This window comes from Sorex fumeus, unplaced genomic scaffold (genome assembly GCF_029834395.1).
Source record: "Sorex fumeus unplaced genomic scaffold, SorFum_2.1 ptg000003l, whole genome shotgun sequence".
Lineage (NCBI taxonomy): Eukaryota > Metazoa > Chordata > Mammalia > Eulipotyphla > Soricidae > Sorex > Sorex fumeus.
The window spans coordinates 47,538,813-47,566,767 of record NW_026606060.1 but is presented as its reverse complement, the minus strand read 5'-3'; the positions used below and the strand labels follow the sequence as shown (position 1 = coordinate 47,566,767).

General features: G+C 41.4%; 1 protein-coding gene across 1 annotated transcript; it reads right to left on the bottom strand.

The window, feature by feature from the left end:
* Positions 1-108: 108 nt before the first annotated feature.
* On the bottom strand, positions 109-23,083 carry ACTR6 (actin related protein 6). The gene is made up of 11 exons (XM_056116539.1): positions 22,969-23,083; positions 20,275-20,392; positions 19,703-19,771; positions 18,029-18,152; positions 14,176-14,311; positions 14,020-14,076; positions 10,833-10,931; positions 10,661-10,739; positions 4,246-4,417; positions 2,223-2,361; positions 109-942 (listed from the first exon to the last, which is right to left on the bottom strand). The coding sequence occupies exons 1-11, from the start codon at positions 23,034-23,036 to the stop codon at positions 813-815; spliced, it is 1,191 nt and encodes a 396-aa protein (XP_055972514.1). The 5' UTR covers positions 23,037-23,083; the 3' UTR covers positions 109-812.
* Between the last annotated feature and the right edge of the window lie 4,872 nt (positions 23,084-27,955).

Sequence of the window (27,955 nt, the reverse complement as noted above, 5' to 3'; positions counted from 1 at the left end):
GGCAGCCCCAGCAGTGCCCAGGTGCTGGGGATTGAACTAAGATCAGCCATATGCAGGTATAACATTGTTGAGTGACATAATACAATTCTCAACACAATAATAACCAGAAATACTTCATTCATTTATTTCCAGGTTTTGGGCTACACTCAGTGGTACTCAGGGCTGATGCCCAGCTCGGTGCTCAGAAATCAAAGCAGGGACTCCCTGCATGCAAAACATATGCTCCATTTCCTTAAGATCTCTTTCCAACCCCCCCAAAAAAACACTTAAATTGGCTTGAGTATCCACCTTTTCACACTTGCCTTAAATTTAAAAATATACAAAATACGTTAAATACACCTAAGAGTAGTTTTTCCAGCTTAAGTGTGTATAAATATGACAGTTTTAAAAACAGTTCTCTAAGAGATGGAAGTCCTATCATTGTGAAAACACCAATTTGACCAATTTCTATTCAGTCACACAAAATTACCTTCAAAGGAAAAGTGGCCAACAAAAGAGTTAAGTTTATACTTTTTGCTACACAGAATTAAAATGCATATACTCTTTCCTTTTCCAAAGAAAGAATATACTCACAGAAACAGGATAATCATTGTTATGGAATTCTGGCTCCTAAATGAAAATATGAGAGTTTACTATAAAACCCTACTTGAAAAGAAACCTTTCATGATTAGCCAGGGATCAAAGTGATTACATAAATTCCAGACTTTTTCTTTAGTGAGAGATAACACAAATTCTTAATGTGTCTTTAAAAGGACCCAGAAATGAAATCCTTGTGGTCACAAGTAGTCAACACTTTCATTTGGAAATGTTTCTTAAATGTCAAATTTCTCTTCGCAGATGCTATGTCCATTTTCTTCGTAATCTTCTCTTGTGACCACCATATCTTCGAAATCATCATTCTCAGAGATCAGCTTTCCACCTTCCCAGGCATAAGTTATAGGGCTAGAAATAGAGACAAAATGAAATGAACCCAGATTCAAAAACAAAATGCTTGAAACATTGATTAGTAAATACTATTAATGTCAAGCTGTAACAAACTTAACAACCAAACTATTTCCAGTATGACTAAAGTGCTGTGGGTCCCTTCTAGTGATGCCCATGGACCCAGCAGGGCTGGGAGTGCTCCCGGGCTGGGTACACATGCTCTCACATGCCCTGAATTTAAAATACAGTATTGAGTGCTAGAGAGATAATATATGGCAATAGCACTATAGCACTGTCCTCCCTCCCGTTGTTCATCGATTTGCTCAAGTGGGCACCAGTAACATTTCACAACATATTGTGAGAACTTGTTCTTACTATTTTTAGCATATCGAATACATCATGGGTAGCTTGCCAGGCTTTGCTGTGAGGGTGAGATACTCTCGGTTAGCTTGCCGGGCTCTCCGAGAGGGGTGGAGGAATTGAACTCAGATTGGCTGCATGCAGGGCAAACGCCCTACCCGCTGTGCTATCTCTCCAGCCCAATACATGGCAATAATACAGGATCATACCAGGGTACCACCAACCCTGGTTCCATCCCCAACACCATATATGGTCCTCTGAGCATCACTCTGGGTCATCCCGGGCACAGAGTCAGGAAAGGCTGATGAGTACCACCATAATAAAATACAATAAGTGGGGTGCAGAGGGACAGCTCAGCTGGCTGAGTCCACGCTTTACATACAAGAGGCTCAGGTTTAATCCCTGGTACTACCACATGGTCCTCTGAGCAGCTCAGGAGTGATGCCCAAGTCAGAGTAGAGAGTAGCCCTTGAGCCCTGCCCCCAAACCGCCACACACAAATATATAGTGTTATTATAATCTTTTCCGGGCACAAGGTGAGGGAGCCTCACCAGCAGTGCTTAGATACCCTTGACACAACCCAACCAACCAGGCCAGCTGACTTAATGGAAGATGTGATGCTGCTCTAGCTACAGACCACCAGTGCCATCCTAGCAGTGCTTTGGGACCTCCATGGCCACATATGATGGTGCATAGGGCCTCCAGGGCTACACACCCACAGTACCCAAGGGGCATGTGCTAAGGGAAGCAAACCAGAGTGCAGACACACAACGGCTATGTCCTTATCTTCCCAGCTCAGCATGGACCAACTGGCCAGGTCATTTGAGAAGAGGTGGAGTGGACACAGGTTCCTGGAGCACTGCTTGGGAGGTACCCCCAACCTCCTAAAGAAGAAACAGTGACTTCTGTTCTTTGTTTCTACTTAAGCCAACACTTACTTTTCGGGCAGCACCACAGAGACATCATAATCTGTTGGAGTAAGACATCGAACTTCCGAGTAAACTCGGTCTCTAAATCCTGGGAAAAGGGAATTTCCTCCTGTCAAAACGATGTTCTTAAAAAAGTGTGGCTGCATTTCTTTGAAAGGGAAAAACATTGAGAAAGGGGAGAAAACAGGTATTAAAAATCTGTTTGCTTATATTTCTGAAAAGACAGAGATGAAGGCATAAGTGAAAGGAATTAAGGATTACATATGTATTGGGTGAAAAACATATTCTTTATAACCAAATTGTAATTTATAGTATTTTGAAATGAGGTGAGAGTGATAGCACAGCAGTAGGGCATTTGCCTTGCACGCAGCCAACATGGCCGACCCGAGTTCGATTCCTCCGCCCCTCTCGGAGAGCCCGGCAAGCTACCGAGAGTATCTCGTCCACACGGCAGAGCCTGGCAAGCTCCCCATGATGTATTCGATATGCCAAACACAGTAACAACAAAGTCTCCAATGGAGACGTTACTGGGCCCGCTCGAGCAAATCGATGATCAACGGGAGGGCCTTTACTTTACTTACTTTACCTTGAAATGAGGTTATAGTATACACATTAAGCAGTAAAATACAATCTCATAGTTCGTCCAAGAAAAGGTTAGATGAACAAGTCAAACAATTGGCCAGTTAGTGTAGGTTAAGTTTACAAGTTACTGTAAGAATGAAAAAGATGTCCTTCAGGTGAGTTCAACTTTGAAGTTTATGGGATCTTACTGATACAGAGTTACTGTGTAGTACTTTATATTAGATGCTGGAAAATACTCAAATCCATACTTACAAAAGGATCTTATGTTCTACATTCATTAAAGTTACATGATTGGCATACAACAAGTACCATATGATTAACAAGTACTAGGGACCACTGGGAAATCTACGAGAAAACTAATTATAAGTAACTGTGATCCAAGCTACACCTCTGTTCACAAAAAAGGCAGTATTTTGTGATTGACACCATCTTATGATACAACATTAAAGCAATGGAATACAAAAATGTTATACACATGACTACAGCTTTGTAAAATGTCAAATTAATATTAAATAGTTGTGAAAGATTGTCTTTCAGTAAGTGAAGGCATCATGATTTTCTTTCTCACCCTTTTTTCCTTTGAAATGGGAGAGAAAGAACTAGTATATAATAGATTTTCTCTACTGCCTACATCCTTTCTTAGGAACTAATGGGACACATTCTAGATAAAAGAATACTGTAAGATTCTAGGACATTACTCTGTTAACTCATGCTTAAGGAGAACCCAGACATCATTGTGAAGCCCCATACTCCAGTCTCATTAAAATATGTTACATTTATCAAAATATAATTAAAAATAAATCTGATCAACAGCTAAAGAGATTTCCGTTATTAAATATAAATTTCAAATCTGCAAATTTGGGTTAGGTCAAAATGTTTCTAAAATGGACACATGGCAACTTAATACTCCTGGAAAGATGAATTTTCTCAAGCTTAAACTACCCAAAATGACTTATATCAAATTTATAATAAAGGGGCACGCAGCCAACCCAGGTTCAATCCCCAGAATCCCAAATAAGCCCTGTCAGGAGCACAGAACCAGAAGTAATCCCTGAGTTCTGCTAGGTATGGTACAAAAACAAAAACAAAAAGCATTATAATCTAGAACTAATGAAGAGTCAAAGTATGTTTGTGGATCTATGCAAATAAAACATTTGCCATTCACTGAAATTAGTTGCAAAAAATAGATGACTTCTCTAATGTTCACAGAGATTATGTTCTTTTAAAGGTATTATTATACATTGGGGCTAGAGTGATAGTCCAGTGGGCAGGGTTCTGCCCTGCACATGGCCAACTCAGGTTCCATCCCTAACACCCCATGTGGTCCCCTGAGTGTACCAGGAGTGATCCCTGAGTGCAGAGCCACAGTTACCCGTGAGCATCACCAGGTGTGGCACCAAAACAAACAAACAAATCATTACACTTCAGTATATTTTTTCTTTCAATGTACCTTCAGGTAAGTTCTGAATTGAATAGACAATAGCTTCTGGGATTCCCATCTCTTGAATTCCAATATCAGAAGGATTGAAGAGTATTTCTGGAACAGCAAATCTCTCATTGGCCAGGCGAAGAATCTGTTCTCCAGATTTATATTTTCCACTTAACACCATCTCTTCTCTTGGCTTAAAGAAAAATAAGATAAAAAGTTTAGGCTCTATTATCTAATTCAAATGATTAATAGTAACTAGTAGTAGGTAATACTAATATATTAACCATGTTTTTTTCATGTTTCAGGATTCTCAAAATCAAAAAAGATGTGGTCTAAGTCACACAAATAATTATTGGGTCAAACAGTTATTCCCCAAAGATAATAGAGCCTTATTTCACATACTCAAACATTTGTCTTTTTTTTTCCTTTTTTTTGGGGGGGGGGGGGGTCACACCCAACTATGCTCAGGGATTACTCCTGGCTCTGCACTCAGGAATTACTCCTGGTGGTGCTCGGGGGACCATATGGGATGCTGAGGATCAAACCCAGGTCGGCCGCATGCAAGGCAAACACCCTACCTGCTGTACTATCACTCCAGCCCCTCAAAACCTCTTTCTGAGGCTGGAGAGAGTGCAATGGATAAAGGTGCTTATCTTGCATGAATTCAATCCTGGACATTACGTTGGTCCCCTGAGCACTGTCAGAAGTGATTCCTGAAAATAGAGCCAGAAATAGCGCACTGCTGGGTATAGCCCCAAAACCCAACTCCCTCCCCCACAACATCTTTCTGTTTCAAAGGAAAGGAAAATAGAAGACCAGGAAATAACTTCAACATCTCTAGGTAACAGATGACTTCAGTTTCAAGAGACCCAAGATCACACTCCATGCAAAATACATGTGTTAGAGCTTATATTTCTATGATGCTAACATTAAAAATATCTGGTTAGAGACTATGGCTCAAGTTAGCTAAGATTTACCCTTTTCTTTAGTGCAAAAGTTGTTAACTTTATATTTCTTCACTATAGGGGAGTTGGGGGGTGAGGGGGGGCTGGCAGGGTGGTAGTTACTTGGACCATACCCAGTGGTACTCCTGGCTCTGAGTTCAAAATCACTCCTATTAGTACTTGGGAGACCATAGGCAGTGCTAGGGAATTGAAATGGGGTAGGCCACGTGCAAGGCAGTGCTTTGTCTCCTGTACTACTCCATTCCCACACTTCTTCATTGTCTAAACCCTATCAAAAATCAATTTCCAGGGCTGGAGCGATAGCACAGCAGGTAGGGCGTTTGCCTTGCATGCGGCCAATCCGGGTTCGATTCCCAGCATCCCATATGGTCCCCTGAGTAATACCGCCAGGAGTAATCCCTGAGTGCATATGAGCCAGGAATAACCCCTGTGGATTGCCAGGTGTGACCCAAAAAGAAAAAAAGAAAAGAAAAATCAACTTCCAAAGCTAGGAGATGGCTCAAAAGGTTCAGTAAAGAAGGCCTGGGTTCGATTCCAGGAACCTCAAGGTGCCAGGCACCACCCCCAAGCAACCAGCAGTAGTTACTGAGCATAGCTAGCCATAGTCCAAACTACACCCACCCCCCAACCAAAAAAAAAATCAATGATTTAACTAAATTCATGAACTTCATCCTTGAATTTCTTTTATATGTCTTCTACTAATTCACCTACCCTATAAGCTGACTGGAAAACTTGGAAAATAAATGAATAATCCCTTTCTACCATATTCTGTATCATAAAAATAATGGATTCATTCAGTTGCACTAAGAATCATCACCTCTTGGGGCCAGAGAGATGACACCTCAAAAGGACAAAGCACATGCTTCCATTCGAGAGACCCAGACTGATCCCTGCAACACAGGGGTCCCAAACACTGAGCTGGGAACAGCCCCTGAGCATAGCTGAGCTTTGCCCAAAAACAAATGAAAAATAACAATAAAGGAGTAGTCAGCTTTTCTAGATTCAATTACAGTCATTTCTTTTAACTTACATACAGGTTTTCTTCCATAATAGTGCATCTTCACGTAAGTATAAAACTGGTTTAAATTAAATTATGTAAGTCATAACTATCTACTTCATATAATTTACCTATTCAGTTGAGATTTCAGCTTCCTTCGAGGTTTGGTTTTTTTTTTTTTTGAACTTCCAAACAAAATGCCCTACTTTTAGTCCCTGCTCTCATCCTATCTCGATATTCTCTACCAGCATCCTGTTTTATCCTACATGGTCTATACTGCTCACCCTCTCTTAGCAATCTTTGACCTAGAAGATACTGTGCCACCGAACCCTCACATGAACCCTAGATGGTAGGAATATTTTCCTTTTACTAATGATGCAATGGGACTCAAATCCTTTCATCTATCAACTCAAAGCACATAAAATATATTCCTTCCACCGAAAAGGAATGATTCCAATTTCTAACCTCTGAAAATGCAATGCTCAGAACAGTATTTAGGGAGAAAACAAAACAACTCTTAGGGCCAGAGACGCAGTACAGTGGGTAAAGTGCTTGCCTTGCATGAGAATGACCATGTTTCAATCCCTGGTACCACATATGATTCCCTGAACCACCGTGAGAAACACTCACGTATCATTCCCTGAGTCATACCAGAAATAATCCCTGAGCATAACCAGGTATGACCCCGAAACCACATAATAGAATAAAACGTAATAAAACTCTCGGGGTTGGATAGATAGCACAGGGGTTAAAGTACTTGCCTTGCTTGTTCAACCTCTGGCACTGCATCTGATATCTCTAGCAGAGGTCATTCCTGGGCACAGAGCCAGGAATTGCCCCTGAGCACTGGCCCCAAAGCCCCCCCCCCCAATAAACAAATAAAACTCCTGTAAAAATGCAATATTCATAATATTCTAGAAGAACAGGAAAACTATGAATCATTTTAACTATTAAACTACATAAATAACAAAAAGAGTATTATTCCTTTTGAGACATATTTTTCTTTCATAGCAGAATGGAAAATATTTTCCAGAAGCTTTGATCCCTGGAATCCAGGTACAGTGGGTAAGCCACTTGCCTTGCATGCCACTGGCCTGGGGTTCAATCTCCAACATCCCATATGGTCCCCTGATGAGTAAGGATGAGTAAGGTTTTTCTTGTATGCAGCCAACTGGGTTAGATCCCCCACATTCCATATGGTCCCCTGAGACCACCAGGAGGAATCCCTGAGCACAGAGCCAGGAGTAAGCCCTGAGTACAGCCTGGTGTGGTCCCAAAACAAAATAAAAATTTTTTTGCACTGTAACACTGTCCTTCCGTTGTTCATCGATTTGTTCGAGCGGGCTCCAGTAACGTCTCCATTGTGAAACTTGTTACTGCTTTTGGCATATCGAATACACCATGGAGAGCTTGCCAGGCTCTGCCGTGCGGACGGGATACTCTCAATAGCTTGCCAGGCTGATTAAATATTTGACAAAAGATTAATTTTGTCAGAATTCAAAATGGCTGAGATAGTTGCACACTTAAGAATTTTAGTTCACAGAGAGAGAGAGAGAGAGAGAGACAGAGACAGAGACAGAGAGAAAAAGAAAAGTATCTGCCACAGAGGCAGGCGGTGAGAAACTGGAGCTAGGAGGTGGGAAATGTACCAGGGAAGGGGAAGATATTGACTGAAACCCAATCATTAACAACTTTGTAACTGTGTATCTCATAGTAATTCAATTTTTAAAATAACAATAATTTCAGTTCCCAGAGGCTGGAGAGATAGTGCAGCAGGTTAGGGTGCTTGCCTTGCAGGGGGCTGACCTAGATTCAATCCCTGGCATCTCATATGGTCCCCCAAGTATTGCTAAATAACTTCTTAGCATCACTGGGTATGATGTTTTATTTGACCAAACTCAAACAAAAAAGTTTCAGTTCACAGAATGTAAAAAGGTTAGCGAGTTCAGTGGTCTTCAACCATTTGTCCACAGGTGTAGAAAGGGAGAAAGCCACTGGTCCAGTGCAGTTGTCTTTATAACCGTGGGTCAGTGAATCCTTATGCAGAACAGGTGCCAGTTGACAGGTATTGGAAGGTGGAAGAATATCAGTCTAGTTCACAGGCGTGATTTTATATAAGATCATATCACTAAGCCAGTATCAAATATTGAATGAGGGAAAAGAGCCAAAACTAGATGAATGCTAGCTAGCTCGGAGGTTGTTCACTGTTAATGTGGGATCTGGAACTACAAGCAGTTTTTTTTCTAAGAATACAATTCTAAAAAGATTTTTGTATAGACATAAATAAAGTCATTTGAAGGGCTGTTGGGAACTGCTATTTTCGTCAATGTACAGCATTATTAATGCACAGGGCTCGCAAATTTTGTCATGATACCATAATAGAAATAATCAGGGAAAGTGGTAATCATTAATTATGAGGATAATTTTCTCAATTTAGGTCAGCCAAGTACATTATTCATTAGTAGGTGTCCTCTTTCTGAAAAAAGATAAAACTGAAATTTTAATCAGCTGCAATTACTAACTGTTATAAACTGCTATTTCATCAATACTTGAAAATCAAAGTTGAAACTTTTCCAAAGTATTTGGAAGTATTCCATTTTTTTTTTGGTGGGGGCGAGGCATACCCTTTGATGCTCGGTTACTCCTGGCTCTTCTGTGCTCAGGAACTACTTCTGGTGATGCTCAGGGATCACACCAGGGTTGTTCGCATGCAAGGAAAGCACTCTACCTGCTGTACTAACTCTTGAACCCTGGAAATATTCTTGAATAAACCATCAAAGTTCAAGTTTCAACTACACTGTAAGTTCAAAGAATCACAAATAAAATTAAATTCTTTTCATTGTATGCACTACTTTTTCCTGTTTTTTTTCTCCGAACGCGGGCAGCGGGAGAGATAGAGCCACCACCGCTGTGTATATGCCGCGCTCCCATTGTGTGAGTTTACACATTACAGTACACATATAATTTAGCACATATTATGAATAAGGTATAAGTATTAACATTGACAAGGACAGGATTAACTGTCATCTTTGAAGTAAGCATTCACAGTATACTCAATGCACTCACAGTAACATTCTGGTGAACTATCTGGCAAAACCATCCAAGATGGATAGGGCATTTGCCTTGCATGCGGCCAACCTGACTTTGATCCCTGGAATCCAGGTACAGTGGGTAAGCCACTTGCCTTGCATGCCACTGGCCTGGGGTTCAATCTCCAGCATCCCATATGGTCCCCTGAGCCTACTAGAAGTGATTCCTGAGCGAACAGCAAGAAAAAAAGCCTTGAGCACCACCAGGAATGGCCCTTCCAAAAACAAAAAATTTAAAATAAAAAAAGAGGAAGATTTTAAAATATAGTTGGGAGTCCAATGAGATGAGATTTTCTTAAAATTAGAGCTTTCAATTTTATAGACTAATCATTTTCAGGGATAGAAACTGAGAATATGGATAAAGACTGTAGGCCTGAGAGATAGTCCAGGAAAAAAACAACTGTAAAGCAACCCAAGGCTCACTGGTAGATTATTTACCTTATATGTGTGAGTCCAAAAGGTTGATCTCTGTTCCCACACCTCTCCCCTCACCAAAAAATACGTAAGTATCTCATGCGATTTCAACAATCCAGTCAGATTTGTGGAGGCTAGAAAACACCAAGACTTGCTCAGGGCCTATCCCTAGAGAAGTACAGATTGCCCCCACTGACTCTACAGAGTGGTAAAGTCCTCCCTAAGGTGATTTGTATCACTGAGGAGTTTTAATCAGCTACTACACATTTGAATGATCAAATGTGGGGCCCGAGAAACAGTCCAAGGGGCTAAGACACTTGCCTGTATACTGCCAACTCAGGTTCAATCCTCACCTAAACCTTACTGAGAATGACTCCTGAGCAGAGAGCTAGAAGTAGGTCAGATGATGAAATGTGTGTAATGAGAAAAATCCTACTGCCTATATTACAAGGGCAGCTTCTTGAACTTTCCTTGAAAGTGTAAAGAAAAAGAAGCCAACCATAACACAGGAAATTATATTCATGTCTCCAGATTCATTCCATGTGCCATCAACTGATAGTACTTTTTCTAAATACATTTAGTGAGTTCACTGCTTACACACTTATGTCTTGGAAGAATGGCCAACAGTCATTCAGCAACAACTACAAAAGATTCCACCAAACCTAACTAGATGTGCACTGTAAACCTAACTAAATGTGCACTATCTTTTTTTTTTTTCTTTTTGGGTCACACCCGGCAATGCTCAAGGGTTACTCCTGGTTCTGCATTCAGGAACTACTCCTGGTGGGATGCTGGGAATCAAACCCAAGTCGGCCGCATGCAAGGCAAACGCCCTACCCACTATGCTATCGCTCCAGCCCCGATGTGCACTGTCTTAAGATATATCTGAGGTGGTCTCTTGAAAACTCACTGAAAGGTCTTAAAAGTACCTTCCAAGAGGAAAGGGCGGAAAAATAAATAAATGCAATTACCTTACAAAAGCCCTTTTTAATCGTACTGAAATCAGGTAAAACATAGTCTATCATTACTGTATTTTCTTCTCCTTTCAATCTAGAAAACAGATAAAGAGAATTATGAAATATTTTAACTAGTATAGTATTAACCAAGAATAAATCTGTCAATTCTTGAGTCTATTATACATACTTTGCAATATCCATGTCTCTATAAAAATCCTGAGACACATAGCAGACATCTTCTTTTACTTGGTTAATCACATGTGTTTCATCCATAACATGTAGCTGCCTGAAAAGAAAAAAATTTGAAATGTGTGTGTGTATACACACTACATACATATGGATGTGTATACACACATATCTAAATATGTACATATCTATATATAACACACATATATTTTGCGGGGAGGAGAGTAGATTCTGGGTTACACCCAGCTGGGCTCAGGGTTTACTCCTGGCTCCATGCTCAGCAATCACTCCTGGTGGGTGTCGGGAGACCATATGTGGTACCAGGGATCAAAGCAGAGTTCAGTGCATGCAATGCAATCGCCTTACCCACTGTACTATCTCTTGGGCCCTATATACTTATAGGTATACACTAAACATACACAAACACACACACACACACACACACACACACACACACACACACACACGAACACACAGGGTCAGAGTAACAGTAGGATTGACAACAGATAGGATCCTGGACTTGCATGCAGCCAACTTGAGTTCAATCCCCAGCATCACATGTACAATCTCCCTGGCCCCCTACATACATTTTCTTATACTAGTGCATACCCTAAAAATAAGGTCTTATGGGAGATGTGTGCTGAAGGAAGATAATGGACCAAACATGATGACCTTTCAGTGTCTGTATTGCAAACCATAATGCCCAAAAGTACAGAGGGAATATGGAGAACACTGTCTGCCATGGAGGCAGGGGAAGGGCGGGGAAGGGGCAGGAAAGTGTGGGGACATTGGTGGTAGGTAATGTGGACTGGTGGAGGGATGGGTGTTTGATCATTGTGTGGTTGTAACCCAAACATGAAAGCTTGTGGACTATCTCATGGTGATTCAATAAAATTTAAAAAAAAATTTTTTTAAATAATAATAACTAAAATCAACATTATGATATCAAAAAAATATAAGGTCTTGGGGTCAGGGAGATAACAGGCTGGAGCACAAGGCTCTATGATTCATAATCAATAAAATTACTCATAAGTAACTTGATCTGTACCTCTATTATATTATTTATTCATATTCTCAGAGAATATGTTACTCTCTTGATATACTGCCAAAGTATTTATCAGAAAAAGTATTTCAAATTATTCTCTAATCAGGGACTGAAGAAGTAGCACAGCAGGCAAAGAGCAGTGCTCCTGAGCAATGTTGGGTGTGGCCCCAAAACAAAACAAAACAAAACAAGAAAGAACGGTAAGAGGGGCTGGAGCAATAGCACAGCGGGTAGGGCGTTTGCCTTGCATGTGGCCAACCCGGGTTCGATTCCCAGCATCCCATATAGTCCCCTGAGCATCGCCAGGAGTAATTCCTGAGCGCAGAGCCAGGAGTAACCCCTGTGCATCACCGGGTGTGGCCCAAAAACAAACAAACAAAAAAAAAGAAATAATGGTAAGAGCTCTTTATATAGTTAAAGGTAATTCTAATATCATAGGTTTCAGGTTTATTTCTCAGGTTTATGCTCACCCATTTCTTTAAAACAGTTTTTGATGTACATAAAGTTTTGGAATCTCATGTAAACACAAAAACTGTTAATCCTATCCTGTTTTAATTCAATCATTTCCACACTGAGGGAGGGAAGGGGGAATTAGGGGAGCTGGTTAAATTAAGAGGATTAACTTTCTTTTAAACTAAGTCCTACTTAAGCCTCGTCATTTTCTGAAAATCCACTGAGATGTACACCTGTGGTCTATAAACTTAGCTATCAATGTGTTTTATTTCAAGACGTTCATTTTCTAAAAATCTTTATGTAGAAAATTTTATTACTTCTGTATCTGGTTTAGCTCTAACAAAGATTAGGGATCAGTTCCAGCTTTGTGCTCAGGGCCCAATCCTGGTAACACACAGGGGACCAGTGATGCTGGGAATCAACTCCAAGTCAGTCGCATATCAGGCAAGAACCTTAACCCTATACGACCTCTCAGACTATACATTTTCTATTTACCTTATTTATTTATTTATGTTTAGGTTTTGGATCCCAGCCAGAGGTGCTCAGGCCCACTCTTCCTGGCAGGCTCAGGGGACCATATGGGATGCCGGTGATTGGCCCTGGGTCAGCAGCGTGCAAGGAAAGTGCTTTATCTACTAAAGTGTACTATCTCTCTGGCCCCTATAACTTTAAAATATAAATGTACTAACCTCTCTAGAATGTGGAAATGTCTTTTTGGTGAACACAAACATTTTACAAGCTAGAAAGCTTTTCAAATTGAATGTCACTGGCATTTCTGCTGTCATCTTTTGAGCAGTGATGCAGAATTGCCAACTGAAGTTACAACCAAAAGCAAGGAATGATGTTTTTAAATTTGATTTGGTTTAGCTTAGTTTGGAGGCTACCGCCAGTGGTGCTTAGGGGTTATTCCTGGCTCTGAGGGCTTGCTCCCCAGGCTGTGAAGGGAACCAAAGGGGGTCAGATGGAAACCAGGTGTCCTGTAAGCAAACTCTGTGTTCCAGCTCTTCATCTTCTTGGACCTTGTAAAGAATTATTATTCATTTTATGTTTAGAACCACAGCCAGCTGTGCAAAGGATTATTTCTGGGTTTGTGCTCAGAAATGACTCCTGATGGGCTCGGGGGACCATCTGGGGTGCTAAGTATCCAACTTGGGCCAGCTGTGTGCAAGACAAGCGCCTAAGTGTCTGAACTAGCTTGAAAACTGCGGTAAAGAATAATTTTGGAAGCAAGAGCGGTAGTACAATGGGTAGGCTATTTGCCTTGCACACAGCCAACAGCGGTTCCATCCCCAGCATCCTATCTGGTCCCCTGAGCATGGCCAGGAGTAATTCCTGAGTGCAGAGCCAGGAGTAATCCATGACCCCAAAAGCCCCAACAATTAATAATATTAAAAGAGTAATTTATTTTAACTTACTGGCTTACTGGGGCCAGAGAGAGAGAGATACAGGCTGAGCACATGCTTTGCATGCAAAAGGCCTGGATTCAATCCCTCATACTACACAATCTGCCCCAGAACTGCAGAGCACAAAATAAATAAACATATAAATAAGAAAAAAAAAACAAAAACAAAGAATTGCAGAACACAAAGTAGCCCCTAAACACCACCGTATGTGGCCCAAATCCCAATTAAAAAAAAAAAAAGTTCACTGCAAACCTGCACGCTCCCAAAGAATCAAAGTCAAACATTACCTGTAAGATATGATCTCCTTTAGATGATTCGTTAGGAGTTTCCCCCCCACATTTATCCTAAAAAAAGAAAATTTAAATTTGGTTTAGTCGTTTAGTCGTCACACATTACACTCAGTTTTATGTAAAGAAACAGCATAACAATGAAAGGCAACTCACCGTATAATGGCTTCCTTTTTCTTCTTACTTCTACAATAAGGAACGATATGCGTAAAGGAATATCCACTATCTACAATGATACAGCATAATTCGGAAGGATTGTCTCGGAAGTATCTATGTGCACTGAGAGCGCCAGCTGGTAAAAATAAATTTTTTTAATTAAATTGTAAAATTAACGCAATAAAGATAGTAAATAAAAAAGTAAAATAAATAGCAATCAAAGTAATAAAATAGTCAGTAAAATAAAGCAATAAATAAATTTAGATAGCACACAGAGAAAAAGACTTTAAAATAATATTCAAACTAAGTTAGGAAAAATGAAGTCATGAAATTTGCTTCTACAGGAGACATGAAAAATATCATGCTGAGTGAAATGAATCAGAAGGAGAGGGACAGACATACAATGATCTTACTCACTTGTAGAATATAAAAAAAAAATACAGTATGAGATAAATAGCCAAAGACAGTATAAAGGAGGGCCAGGAGAACTTGTCCATGGCAGTAAGCTCGCCATAAATTATGGGGGAGTGCAGCAAGGAGAGAGAAGGGAACACTATGACAACGATAATTGGAAATGATCGCTCTGGACAAGAACTGAGTGCTGAAAGGAAGTAAAGGAACACATATGATAACGGTTCAGAACTTGTATTAACCATGATTCCTAAACAAAGAGAGAGAGTGAGAGAGAGAGAAATAAAGTGCCTGCTTAGGGAGGGAAACTGGGAATATTGGTGGTAGGAAATGTACACTGGTAAAGGGATTGTATTGGAACATTATATGACTGAAAAGCAATCTCCAACAATTTTGTAGCTGTGTATCTCACAGTGAAGAAAGAAAGGAGAGAGAGAAAGAGAGAAAGAGAGAGAGAGAGAAAGAAAGAAAGAAAGAAAGAAAGAGAAAGAAAGAAAGAAAGAAAGAAAGAAAGAAAGAAAGAAAGAAAGAAAGAAAGAAAGAAGGGAGAGAGGCAGGGAGGGGGCTGGAGCAATAGCACAGCGGGTAGGGCATTTGCCTTGCATGCGGTTGACCCGGGTTCAATTCCCAGCATCCCATAAGGTCCACTGAGCACTGCCAGGAGTAATTCCTGAGTGCAGAGCCAGGAGTAATCTCTGTGCATCGCTGGTTGTGACCCAAAAAGCAAAGGAGGGAAGGAAGGAGGATTGAGTGCTGAAAGGAGGTAAAGTGATACAAATGATAACCTTTCAGTAACAGTATTGCAAACCATAGTACCTAAAAGGGAAAAAGGGGTTGGGAGCGGGAGAAGAAATGTGTTTGCCATAGAGGAAAGCCCTGGGGGCAGGGAAGGAAACTGGGGCATGTGAGTGGTGGGAAAGAACACTGGGCGGCTGTTGGAACATTGTATGACTGAAACAGAACCATAAACAACTTTGCAACTGTATATCACAGGGATTCAATTTTAAAAAAGAATACTTAAGGGCCAGCAAAAGCCAGCAAGATGATTTTTTTGTTTTTCATTTTATTTTGGGACCACACCCAGCAGTGCTCAGGGCTTGCTCCTGGCTCTGCACTCAAGGGTCAATCCTGCAGGCTCCAGGGAAGGTCTGGGATGCTGAGGATTAACTTGTCTGCTGCATTAAGGCAAGCTCCCTACCCACTGTAATATCTTTCTGACTGCTGACCCCAGATTGAATCCCTGCATTATAAACTGGCCCCCAGCACTGCCCAGGGTGATTTCTAAGCACAGAGCCAGGAACAGCCCCTGTGCCCTGCCAGGGACTGTCCCAAATCTAGCCCCCACCATACAAAATAAATTTTAAAAATTTATTTTTGTATAAATTGTATAAGATGATGCTTCGCTTGCTTGGGGCACAGGTTCGATCCCCGGGACCGCTTATTTACCCAAGCAGCAAGAGCGGAAAAAGAGAAGGAAGTCTGTATATCAAAACTCTAACAGTTACCACTATTGCAACCATCTTACCTGAACTGCAAAAAATGTTTTATTTTAAAAATGAAAAAAAATTTAAACAACAATAAAAGAATATTCAAGACTTAGAAGCTCTTCACAGCACTTACACTTCAAAATATCAGATTGTGTGTGTGTGGTAAATATGATTTTTAAATTTTGCGAACAATTTATAACTTTATAATTTTACAATTTATAAATTTACAATTTATAAAAGTAAATGTTCACATCATAGCTTGAACTTTTAATCAAGTTGAATGCCATTCTAAGTTCTAATTTAATGCTCGCAGAAATCTCATTTTCCAAGAGCCTGAAGCACAGAAAAGGTAAACACTGTGCCCACATCAAGCAGTTCGAAAGTCCCAGAGTCTTCAGGCTGGAGCAATAATACAGCGGTAACACCTTTGCACATGGCTGATGCGGTTTGATCCCCAGCACCCCCTGTAGTCCCCTAATGCATCACCAGGAGTGACCCCTGAGGCACAATGAAGCTCCCCAAAAAAGCCCAAAAGGAAAGTCCCAGAGTCGGGACCCTAATGTCAGCAGTGTCAGTGGCGAGTAGGGTTTCCGGGCCTCAGAAGTACCGCACTTGGGGTGTGCTCACTGCCGGGCAGCATCTATACTCTACCCACAGGACGCCAGAAGGACCCTCCCTGAAAAGCTCCAGACAACATCTCCAGGCCCTGCCATCCTGCTCAATATCTAAGTAACACTACTACTGCACAAAGGCCTCTGATATTAATTGGGTTTCCTTAAAGCTGCTGTTAGATTTTTACAAGTGTTTTCTCTCACGTGGCTAACAGAAGCTATAAGCATTATTTAAATACAAAATCACAGTAGTAGTTGGGCGGGGGGGGGGGGGGGGAACAGGGCAATGCTCAAAGTAGTAGTAGGTGATGCTTCGCTTGCCTGGAGCACAGGTTCGAGCCCCGGGACCGCTTATTTACCCAAGCAGCAAGAGTGACCCCAGGCTCAGAGTCAAGAGTAGCCTGAGTACCGCTGCATCGGAGTCCTCCCTTAAGTTCATTTTTGAAATATAAATAAAGAACAGGTAGCACATTTGCCTTGAATGCAATTGGCCTGGGTTCAATTCCCAGCACTCTATTAGTCCCCGAAGCCTGAGTGCAGAGCCAGGAATAAGCCCTGAGCAATGCCAGGTGTGGCCAAACCACAAGCCCCCCTCCACCGCCCCCACTCTCGCCCTGCAATATGAATAATAAATACCTCAGTGACAGAAATAATAACTAACTCAGAATTGATAACTTTTCAGAGATGAAATATACTAGTATAGTAACTTCATTAGAAAGAATTATCATATTGGTAAAACTAAACTATCGAGTAAAGAGTCTACCAATTAAAAGAAGTTTGACTAGATTACCTTAAAGGATCATGTAGTTTTTAAATCCCACCAGTTAGAGGCAAAGGAGAGGGGCTGGAGCAATTGTATGGCAGGAAAAGCGTTTGCCTTGCATGCAGACATGATGGGTTCAAAATCAAATCAAAACATGGGTTCAAATTTGATCCCCAGTCCCACATGGTCCCCCAAACACCACCAGGAATGACCCAAAGAACTACTGGAATCACCCCAAAATCAGAACTAAAATAATAATGTAAGGCCAGAGTGATAGCACAGCAGGTAGGGCATTTGCCTTGCAGGCGGCTGACCTGGGTTCAATCCCCGGCATTCCATATGGTCTCTCAAGCACCCCCAGGAGTAATTCCTGAGTGCAGAGCCAGGAGCAGCCCCTGAGCAAAGCTGGGTGTGACCCAAAAAGCAAAAAAATAATAATAATAGTAATGTTGATGATCGTAAAAATAATAATTGTTTTATTTTCTTCAGCTTTAAAAGAATGCCATCTAATTTTCTGAAATTTTAAGTACTTCTTATCCACATACACATAATTCTATTTGAAACAAAACTTTTAAACTCACCGTTCACTCTTAATACTGCTTGAAACTGGTATTCTTCAAACAGGATTTCATTCATTGATTCTTGAATTGAAGTGAAGTTAAAATATGGTTCTGTGATGATAACGTTAGTGTCAATAAAATCAACCTATGAGAAAGAAAAAGAATTTCCAAAGCTTTTTTAAGTCTACACTAGAATTACTTTTTGTTTTGTTTCTGACCATGCCTGATTATGTTTAGAGTCTACTCCTGGCTCTGCATTCAGGGATCACTGCTGGCAGTGCTTAGGGGACCATAATGGGTACTAGGGGTCAAAGCTAAGCTGGCTGCCTGTGAGGCAAGCGCCCTATCCAAGAAGTAATAATTCTGCTGCAGCCGTGGAACTACTTCAATTACTATAGGAACAGACTTATAGAGCCAGAAGTGAGCTCTAAGCACAACTGGATAAGATGCCAAAACCAGAACAATAATAACTGAGCAAAATGAGGCACAAAATTGAATAAGTTACTAAGGTTCATATGACAGTGACACAGGAACTGAACCCAGAATAGTTACAGAATTCATGCACTTGAAGTATTATTTAATTTTAACTCTCTTAATGATAGTATTAATAAAAAGGTAGTGTTACAATGTTTGCAAACAATTATATGAAAGTAATGAATGATACAATATTGTTATTTTGCTTTTTAAAAAAGTGCGGTGGGAGGCCAGAGTTTTAGTATAGTGGGGTAGGGAGGCTGCCTTCCACATGGGTGACCTGGCACCTCATACGGTTCCCCAAGCCCTGTCAGGAATTACCCTTGAGCCGAGAAGAGTAAGCCCTAAGTACCATGGGGTTCCCCACCCTCACAAAAAAAAGGAAAGAAAAAAAGGTAGGTGAATTAAGATGAGTAATGTTTATATAATTATTTCCCACCCATTGTTTCTTTTTTTAATTGCAACACAGAATGATTACTCAGTCAGATAAATATATTTTAAAAATTTATGGTGAGAGTGGAAATAAAATATTCAATTCATCTAATGATTCTAGATAATTGAAGTAAATAATCTTCAGTTTCATACAGGCTCTCTCTTCTAAATATCAAATGCCATTTCAAAATGCTACAGTAGCTTGCATTTATTCAATTATTTAAGAACTCAGTATATTATGACATAATTCCTACTAGAAATAGTTTATAAGCACCACCACAAAAAAAGCAAACAAAAAAATTTTAAGTTTATGAACCTTAAAAATTTTTTTTTTTGGGAGGCTGGTGCAATAGCACAGTGAGTAAGGCATTTGCCTTGCACGCAGCCAACATGGCTGACACAGGTTTGATTCCCAGCATCCCATATGGTCCCCCGAGCACCTCCAGGAGCAATTCCTGAGTGCATGAGCCAGGAGTAACCCCTGAGCTTCGCCGGGTGTGACCCAAAAAGCAAAAAAAAAAAAAAAAAAATTTTTTTTTTTTTTGCTTTTTGGGTCACTCCTGGCAATGCACAGGGGTTACTCCTCCTCTGCACTCAGGAATTACCCCTGGTGGTGCTCAGGGGACCATACGGGATGCTGGGAATCGAACCCGGTTGGCCGCGTGCAAGGCAAATGCCCTACCCGCTGTGCTATTGCTCCAGCCCCATGAACCTTAAAATTTAAGCTCTAATTCTGCATTTGAGTAAGACATGAAAATAGAAATTCGAATACATACACTAATTTGTTACCTGATACATTTCTTTTCCAAAAAGGTAATCCCAAACTTGTCTTTGAACATCCCAATTCACCAAGTAGCCCTAAAATTTTAAAAAATAAATTTAATTAGCAGGAATATTTAAGTAATTTTTAAAAGTCAGACTCATATGTGATAAGTCACTGATTGCCATCTCTGTCTCTCTGATTACTTTCCCCAGTCTTAAGCTGTTTGAATTTCAAATCAATTAAATGGGTAAATTTCCTCCTTAAAGTTTTTTAAAATAACAATTTAACAATAACAAAATCATCTCAGGGTTCAAAGACGCCCCAATATTCAGCAATTCCTCTCTATCCTTATCCTCTTTAATGTGTTCATTTCATTTAACTTTAACATGAACAAGTAAAATTTAGTACTTAAAATTAAATCATTTCTTTTTTAACTGGACAACTTAATTTCAATTTTGGTTTTAGCAAGATCTTAGTGAAAATTGAAGTATTTTTATCAGTATGATCTAAAACTATTTCAAACATGCAAAAACATACATGCAATAAATATCTTTACATTTATGTCTATAATGCTAGAAATGATAAATAATTGCATTACCTTCTGAAAAGGAAGGATGTAAAACAGGCCAGAAGGGTCTTTTATTTCATCTATCTGGTTAGCAGTAAATGTTTTAAGACGAGCTGTTTTTGATCTGAACTGACAGTTAGGAATAACCCTATTAAAAAAACAAGAAAGAAATAATACAATTATATCCTAAATTCTAAGCTCGTAAAAAAAAAAAATATTTACTAAACTACCAGCCTCAATGCCAAAAAATATTTGAAATCAGTCTCTTATTCTTTCATCAGATAATTTTATAAAATATAATAAAAATAATAAATTTAATAAAATAAATTTTATTTATTTTGTTAAATAAAATAATAAAATAAATATTTTAATAAAATTGAAAGTAAAATAATAAATTTAATAAAAATAATAAAGTTTCTAGGGGGCACGGAGATAGTTATAGATGATACAGTTAGTTTGCATTGACCTGACCTGGGTTCGATCCCTGGCAGCCCCTGGTCTCCAGACCCCAGGAATGATCAGGAATGATCACTGAGTACCCCTGGGCGTGGTAAAAAATACAACTGAACAAATAAAAAAATTAAGTAAAGTTTCTAATATGTACCAGGCCCAATAATGGGCTTTTTTTCCCCTTTCTTTCCTATTTATTCGTCGGGGGGGGGGGGGGGGACATATTTGGGGGAGTGTCATACCCAGCTTTGCTCAGAGCTTATGCCTGGCACTTGGGAGACCATACGTGGTGCTGGGTATCGAACCTGGGACAATCACAGGCAAGGCAAGCACCCTACCCACTGTCCTATCTCTCTGGTTCCTCTTTTCTTAAATAACCTTCAAGAACTTCTTCCAAGGGCTGGGGAAATAGCACAAAGGGCTAGAGCACTTCTTTTGCATGCATGATTCCCCAGGCATTGCCAAGAGTGACTTCTACCCAGCATGCCAGAAGTAGCTCCTGAGCATCACTGAGTGTGGTCCCCACACAAAACTAAACAGAGAAATCCTCAGAGGTTTTTGGTCTGGGGCCCAACCCCCCAGCGCTACTGGGATCTCTCCTGGCTGTTCCTGGCCATGGGCCCCTGGGCTTACTATCCACATGGGCACTGGCCCCCTGAGCCAAGGAGGGCACCATATTTGTTTCTACGCTGTACTGTGATGGCTGTATTATTATTGTACTCAATTTGCCAATTTTGACTAAATACTTCCCCCCCCTTTTTTTACCACACATAGTCTATGAATATTACAGAGCATCCTGTACTTCTTTTTTTTTAATTGGATCACCATGAGATACAGTTACAAAGCTCTCATGTTTGAGTTTCAGTCACACAATGATGGAGCATACCTAATGCATTGCTTAGGTAATGACAATGAAACTGATGAGGCAAAGAATAAGAAAAATGATACACATTGCAAAGAGTAAGAATAGGGATACAAAATGCCAAAATGTTTTCTAGAAGGTTGCAACAATTTACAGTTCTGTAGGCTGAAAGATACAGGAGGGCTAGTAATGAGCTTTTCGGGAAGAATAAAACCAAGAAGAAATTGCCTAGCACTAAGCCAGCGGCAAGCAAAGTACATCCTTTTAAGATACAAATGATCAGCTCTTTGGGAAAAAAAGAAATTTTCTGGCTCTGGCTCATGGCATGTGCCTCTCTCACTTTGGCTATCTCACTCTCACAACCAGTCTTGCTGTCTTTTTGTTCGTATAATTTTGGTCCGGGGGGGGTGCACAACTGGTAGTGCTAAGGGCTTACTCCTGGCTCTGTGCTCTGTGCTCTGTGCTCAGGGATCACTCTTGGCACAATGCTCAAGAGACTGTATGTGATGCCACCAATGAAATCAGGGCCAGCTGCATGCAAGACAAGTGCCCTACCCCCTGTACTATCCAACCCTGTCTTGCTGACACTCTCTCTCTCTCTCTGTCTCTCTCTCTCTCTCCTCTTATGCTCTTCTCTCACTCTCTATTTTCCCCCTTATATTTCTTTGAAACAATTTTACTTCACTATTGATCTCCTGAAAATCAATTTTCTGTGAGGGACGGTGAGGGTCCTGGAAAAGCAAGGCAGCAGTTGAACTATTTTTTCCTGCAAAGAGCAATATCCCACTCCACTCTGAGCCCCATGGCTCCCACAGAATTTGGGTGGTGGACCAGTTCACTGCTCCATGTAGATCAAGTAATGGATTTCCAGAGACTTGGGGGAGACTCATTTCTCCAGGCTTGTCCTTGGGTGACCAAGGTGGGTAGGTGAGAGAGACAGACGGCTCAATGGGCTGGCTCACTTGGAGACGCACTCACATGCCCAGCACTGCACGATCTGAAAAAACTCAGGAGATTTCCCCCCACCCCTCCTCAGTACCAAGCCTGAAGCAGCCCCCAAGGGCCGCCACGTGTGACCCCAAAACCTTGGGGCGGGGAAGTCCCTAAGATTGCTTTGTAGTCCCCTTAAGGGTGGGGTAGGGGAGAGTTGACTTTTGGGGGGGATCTGAGGAAAGCTAGAATCGCGTGCCCAAGAAAATGAATAAACACACAAAATGGTACCCACGAATCCAGAGGGTTCCTACGTTGTATATAGCCTAGTCCCTAGAGCTAGTCCCTGGTGCCCGGTCCCAGACACACGCACACACGCGCACACGCACACAGCATCGCCCGCAGTTCATCCCAGGATGAGGCTCAGCGTGTGAAACTGCGGGAGAGAAGCAAGGCTCTGTCCCCGGACGCCGCGCACTTACGAGACATTTTCATGGCTGTAGCCGATTTTGGCGTTGTAGGCTCCGTTATCCAGCACTAACGTTGTCATTTTGGCCACCCCCTGTCCGCAGAGGCCCTCGTTCCCCTTCCGGCTTTCCCCGCACTCTATGGTTTTCAGGGGCGGGGCGTTAGGACGCGCTTCCTGTCTCCCTTAGCAACCGGGGACTCCGGAAGCCAGAGCGCAGGGCACCAGCTCAGTGCTCCCAATCAGAGTCCCAGGGCATCGAACTTCACCTGTTAATGTCGTGTGAGGTGTCAGGATCTAGTATGAAATTGTTAGGCGCTTTTACGGCCTGTTGCGTGTTTACTTCTTTGTCATAAACTAGCTTGCTTTTCTAACCCATCTTGCTAACCATCTGGTGGTGGTGGTGGTGGTGGTGGTGGTGGTGGTATGTGTGTGGATGATTGCCACTCAATGCCTCTTTTGCAAATCACAACACCCAAAAGGAGAGAGAGAACAAAAGGGAATACCCTGCCACAGAGGCAGGGTGGGGATGAGGGAGTGGGGGATGGGAGGGATACTGGAACCCCTGGTGGTGGAAAATGGGCACTTGTGGTTGGATGTGTGTTTGATCCCTGTACAATTGAAACCCAAGCACAACAATTTGTAAATCTACAACTGTACCTCATGGTGTTTGAGTAACAAAAATTTTTTAAAAAATGTAAATAATGGAGAATGGACACTGGTGGAGGGATGGGTACTGAATCATTGTGTAACTGAAACCCAAGCACAAAAATTTGTAAGTTTACAACTGTACCTCATGGTTTCCACTAATAAAAATTAAAAAAAAAACAAATAGTATTCTTGGGACTAGAGTACATACTCTGCATGACAAACAAGTTCCATCCCTGGGCTCTGCAGAATTTACACCTCTCTCTAGCAAGGAGGCTGGAGTAGACCTGACATCTCTCCCCCAACCTCCCGCACTGCTGTGTGACCACACACAAAAAACAATAATAATAATAGACTTTTTTTTAAAAATAAAAGAATGGTTGAAGTCTCCTTCCAACTTTATTGCCTGCCACTGTCTGTCAGACTGTAAAATACAACCATTCTGGATTAAAAACACTACTGCTGGGGCTGGAGCAATAGCACAGCGGGTAGGGCGTTTGCCTTGCACGCAGCCAACATGGCCAACACAGGTTCGATTCCCAGCATCCCATATGGTCCCCCGAGCACCGCCAGGAGCAATTCCTGAGTGCATGAGCCAGGAGTAACCCCTGAGCATCGCAGGGTGTGACCCAAAAAGCAAAAAAAAAAAAAAAAAAAAAATTAAAAAAAAAAAAAACACTACTGCTAGTGAACCAACCTACTGCCCAGTCCCCCCATCAAATCTGCTGCATATCTGGTGCCAGGGATGGAACCCAGAGCCTCGTGAAAACTAACTCTCTTCTCAGGCTTGGCTTGTGCCTTAGGACTGCGCTCTAGTTCTCATCTGAAAAGAGGATCATCTGGGAGGAGAGGGGACATACTTGGCCTTGCTCAGCAGCCCCTTCTGGCTTGGCCTAAGGGTCATTTCTGGTTGTATGTCCAGCAGGAATTAAACTGAAGTTGAGATCAGTCACATGCAAGATAAGTGCCTTATCCACTCTACTGTCTCTCCAGCCCCTGAAAAGGCATTTTGAGGGACTGAGAGAACTCAATGGCCTTCAGCACATACTGAGCATGCAGGAGTCCCTACATTGTCTCCCAGCAGCTGAGCAACCCTCAAACTGAGAGTAGCCCCTCCTCCCTGCCTCAAACACTGTTAGGTGTGGCACCTCTCCAAAAAAAAAAAAAGTTTCAGGTGTAGTATTGAAGTACTACACCTGAAACTCAATAGGTCATGTATTAAGATACTACACCTGAAGTTCAACTAAGTATAGTTATGTAAATTATAGCGCCTTGATATTTAAGTGACTACTTTTTTTAAAATTTTTTTTATTAGTGAAACACCATGAGGTACAGTTGTAGATTTACTAGTTTTTGTGCTTGGGTTTCGATTATACAATGATCAGATACCCATCCCTCCACCAGTGCCCATTTTCCACCACCATGGATAATATCCCCCCCACCCCATCCCCCCATCCCCCTCTGCCTCTGTGGCAGGGCAATCCCCTGTGTTCTCTCTCTCCTTTTGGGTGTTGTGGTCTGCAAAAGAGGCATTGAGTGGCAAACATGTTCAGTCCATAGTCTACTTTCGACATGCATCTCCCCTCCTGGGAGGATCCTCCAAACACCCTTTATTTGGTGCTCCCTTCTCTATCTGAGCTGCCCTTTCCTCTAGAATGCCTGGCTGACCAACTAATCTATGGAGTAATCCTCCTGGTGCTGATCTCAGCTATTCTTGGGTATTAATCTCATATTTTGTTACTTTATATCCCCCAGATGAATGCAATCTTTCTATGTCTATCCCTCTCTTTCTGACTCATTTCGCTAAGCATGATACTTTCCATATTGTACCACTTGTATGTAAATTTCATGACTTCATCTTTTCTAAGAGCTACATAGTACTCCATTGTGTAGATGTACCAAAGTTTCTTTAACCAGTCATCTGTTCGTGGGCATTCAGGTTTCTTCCAGTTTCTGGCTATTGTAAAGAGTGCTGCAATGAACAAACAAGTGCAGATGTCACTTCGACTATACATTTTTGCCTCTCTGGGATATATTCCCAGGAGTGGTATTGCTGTGTCAAATGGGAGCTCAATTTCTAATTTTTGAGCACCATCCATATTGTTTTCCAGAAGGGCTGAACCAGTTGACATTCCCACCAACAGTGAAGGAGTGTCCCTTTCTCGCCACATCCGCGCCAGCATCTGTTGCTTTTGTTCTTTTGAATGTGGGCCAGTCTCTGAGGTGTGAGATGGTATCTCATTGTGGTTTTGATCTGCATCTCCCTGATGATTAATGATGTAGAGCATTTTCTCATGTGCTTTTTTGCCATTCGGATTTCTTCTTTGAGAAAGTTTCTGTTCATTTCATTGCCCCATTTTTGCATGGGGTTGGATGTTTTCTTCTTGTGGAGTTTAACCAGTATTTTGTATATCCTGGATATCAACCCCTTGTCAGATGTGTATTCGGCGAATATCCTTTCCCATTCTGTAGACTGTCTTTGTATTTTGGTCACTGTTTCTTTGGAGGTGCAGAAGCTTCTTAGTTTAAGATGTGACTACTTTTTTAAATCCTAGTTGTGACCATGTAGAGAAGATGGTTGCTTTGAGGACATGAGTCCTCCATCTGCCAACCAGCTGGCTTATTGCCAATAGATTTCTCAGACCCCTCATTGTGCCTGTCATCTTGCCCTCTTCAGGCAGGGGGGCATGGATCTTTTATGGTTGTAGTCTCCCAACCACTTCCAGGAGTGTCCCCCAAGCATTGAGTCAAGAGAAGTCCCTAAGCACTATGGATATCGCTCCCAAACAACAACAACAACATTTTTAATGTAGGAGTAGTGCTACTTATTCAGCCATTGATTAGGCTGATTGAATTGGGCATGAACTCCACCTTACTTCCCCCCCCTTTTTTTTTTATAAATTTATTTATTAAATCACCGTGAGAGCAGTTACAAAGCTTTCGGGTTTAAGTCTCAGTCGTGCAATTATGAAACACCTGTCCCTTCACCAATGTCCATTTTCTACCACCCCAAACCCCAGTTTACCCCTCATCCCACACCCTCCCCCTACCTGTGGGGCAGATGATTTCCACATTACTCTCTTTCTAGACAACAAAATATTTGATGAGTATTTTCGTTTGGGGGGCCACATATGGCCATACTCAGAGCTTGCTCTTTGCTCTATGTTCAGGAATCACTCCTAGCAGTGCTAGGGAAGTGGGGAGCAGGTGGGGGTGGGGACAGTTTGCAGTGTTGTGAACTGAAGCTCCATCAGCTTTATGTAACACACGTGCCCTGCCTCCTGTACTATCTTTCCAGCCTCATAAAAACATTTTAGAAAGTGGATTAGATGATGTGTCAGAGACACAGTGCAGGGGGTAAGATACTTACCTCATGTACATTTAACCAGAGAGGGACCCCCAGCACTACATTTTTTTTGCTTTTTTTTGGGGTCGATGCACAGGGGTTACTCCTGGCTCTGCACTCAGGAATTACACCTGGCAGTGCTCAGGGGACCATATGGGATGATGGGAATTGAACCCGGGTCAGCTGCATGCAAGACAAACGCCCTACCCGCTGTGCTATCTCTCCAGCCCCACCCAGCACTACATCTGGTTCCCCAGAGCAAGTAGTGACCTTGAGCATAGAACCAGGAGTATCCCACAGCACTGCTGGATATGGCCAAGCCTCATTCACACAAACACCCGCGCACACGCTCACACACACGCACATGCTCACACACATACAGATTGGATGATGCTACGAGGGAAAAAATACATTAGGGACGAGTAAAGCTGCAAGAGAGAAACAAAATCTTAAATATAAGAAAAATGACATTAAATCTACACCAGATTTCTCAAAGGAAACTCTACAAGCAAGAAGGAATGGAATGATATATTCAAAATACTGCATGAAAAGAAACTTTAATCTGCAAGGCTATCACTCAGATTTGGGGGAGAGATTAAAATATTTTACAACTAAAGACATTTGTTGCATTCAAACCAACTCTGAAAGGCCATATTGACTGGCCTCCTAAAAAAAAAAAAAAAGAAGAAAATATTGAACAGCAAAAATCACCTAACCCTCCAGAAAAATGGCAATAAGCTCCTTCACATTAATTTCTTTAAATGCCAAAGGACTGAGCTGTCCTATCAAAAGACAGAGTGGCTGGATAGATCAGGAAACAAAATGCTAGCTGCTGCAGCTTACAAAAAAATATGATAAACACAGACTGAATAAATGGACAGAAATCTATCACATAAGCCAAAGGTAGATTTTTAAAAACCAAAGATGGCCATACTTGTATGAGACTAATAGCATTCGAATTAAAAAAGAAATGAGATGGGAATGGACATTACCTACTGGTTAAGAAATC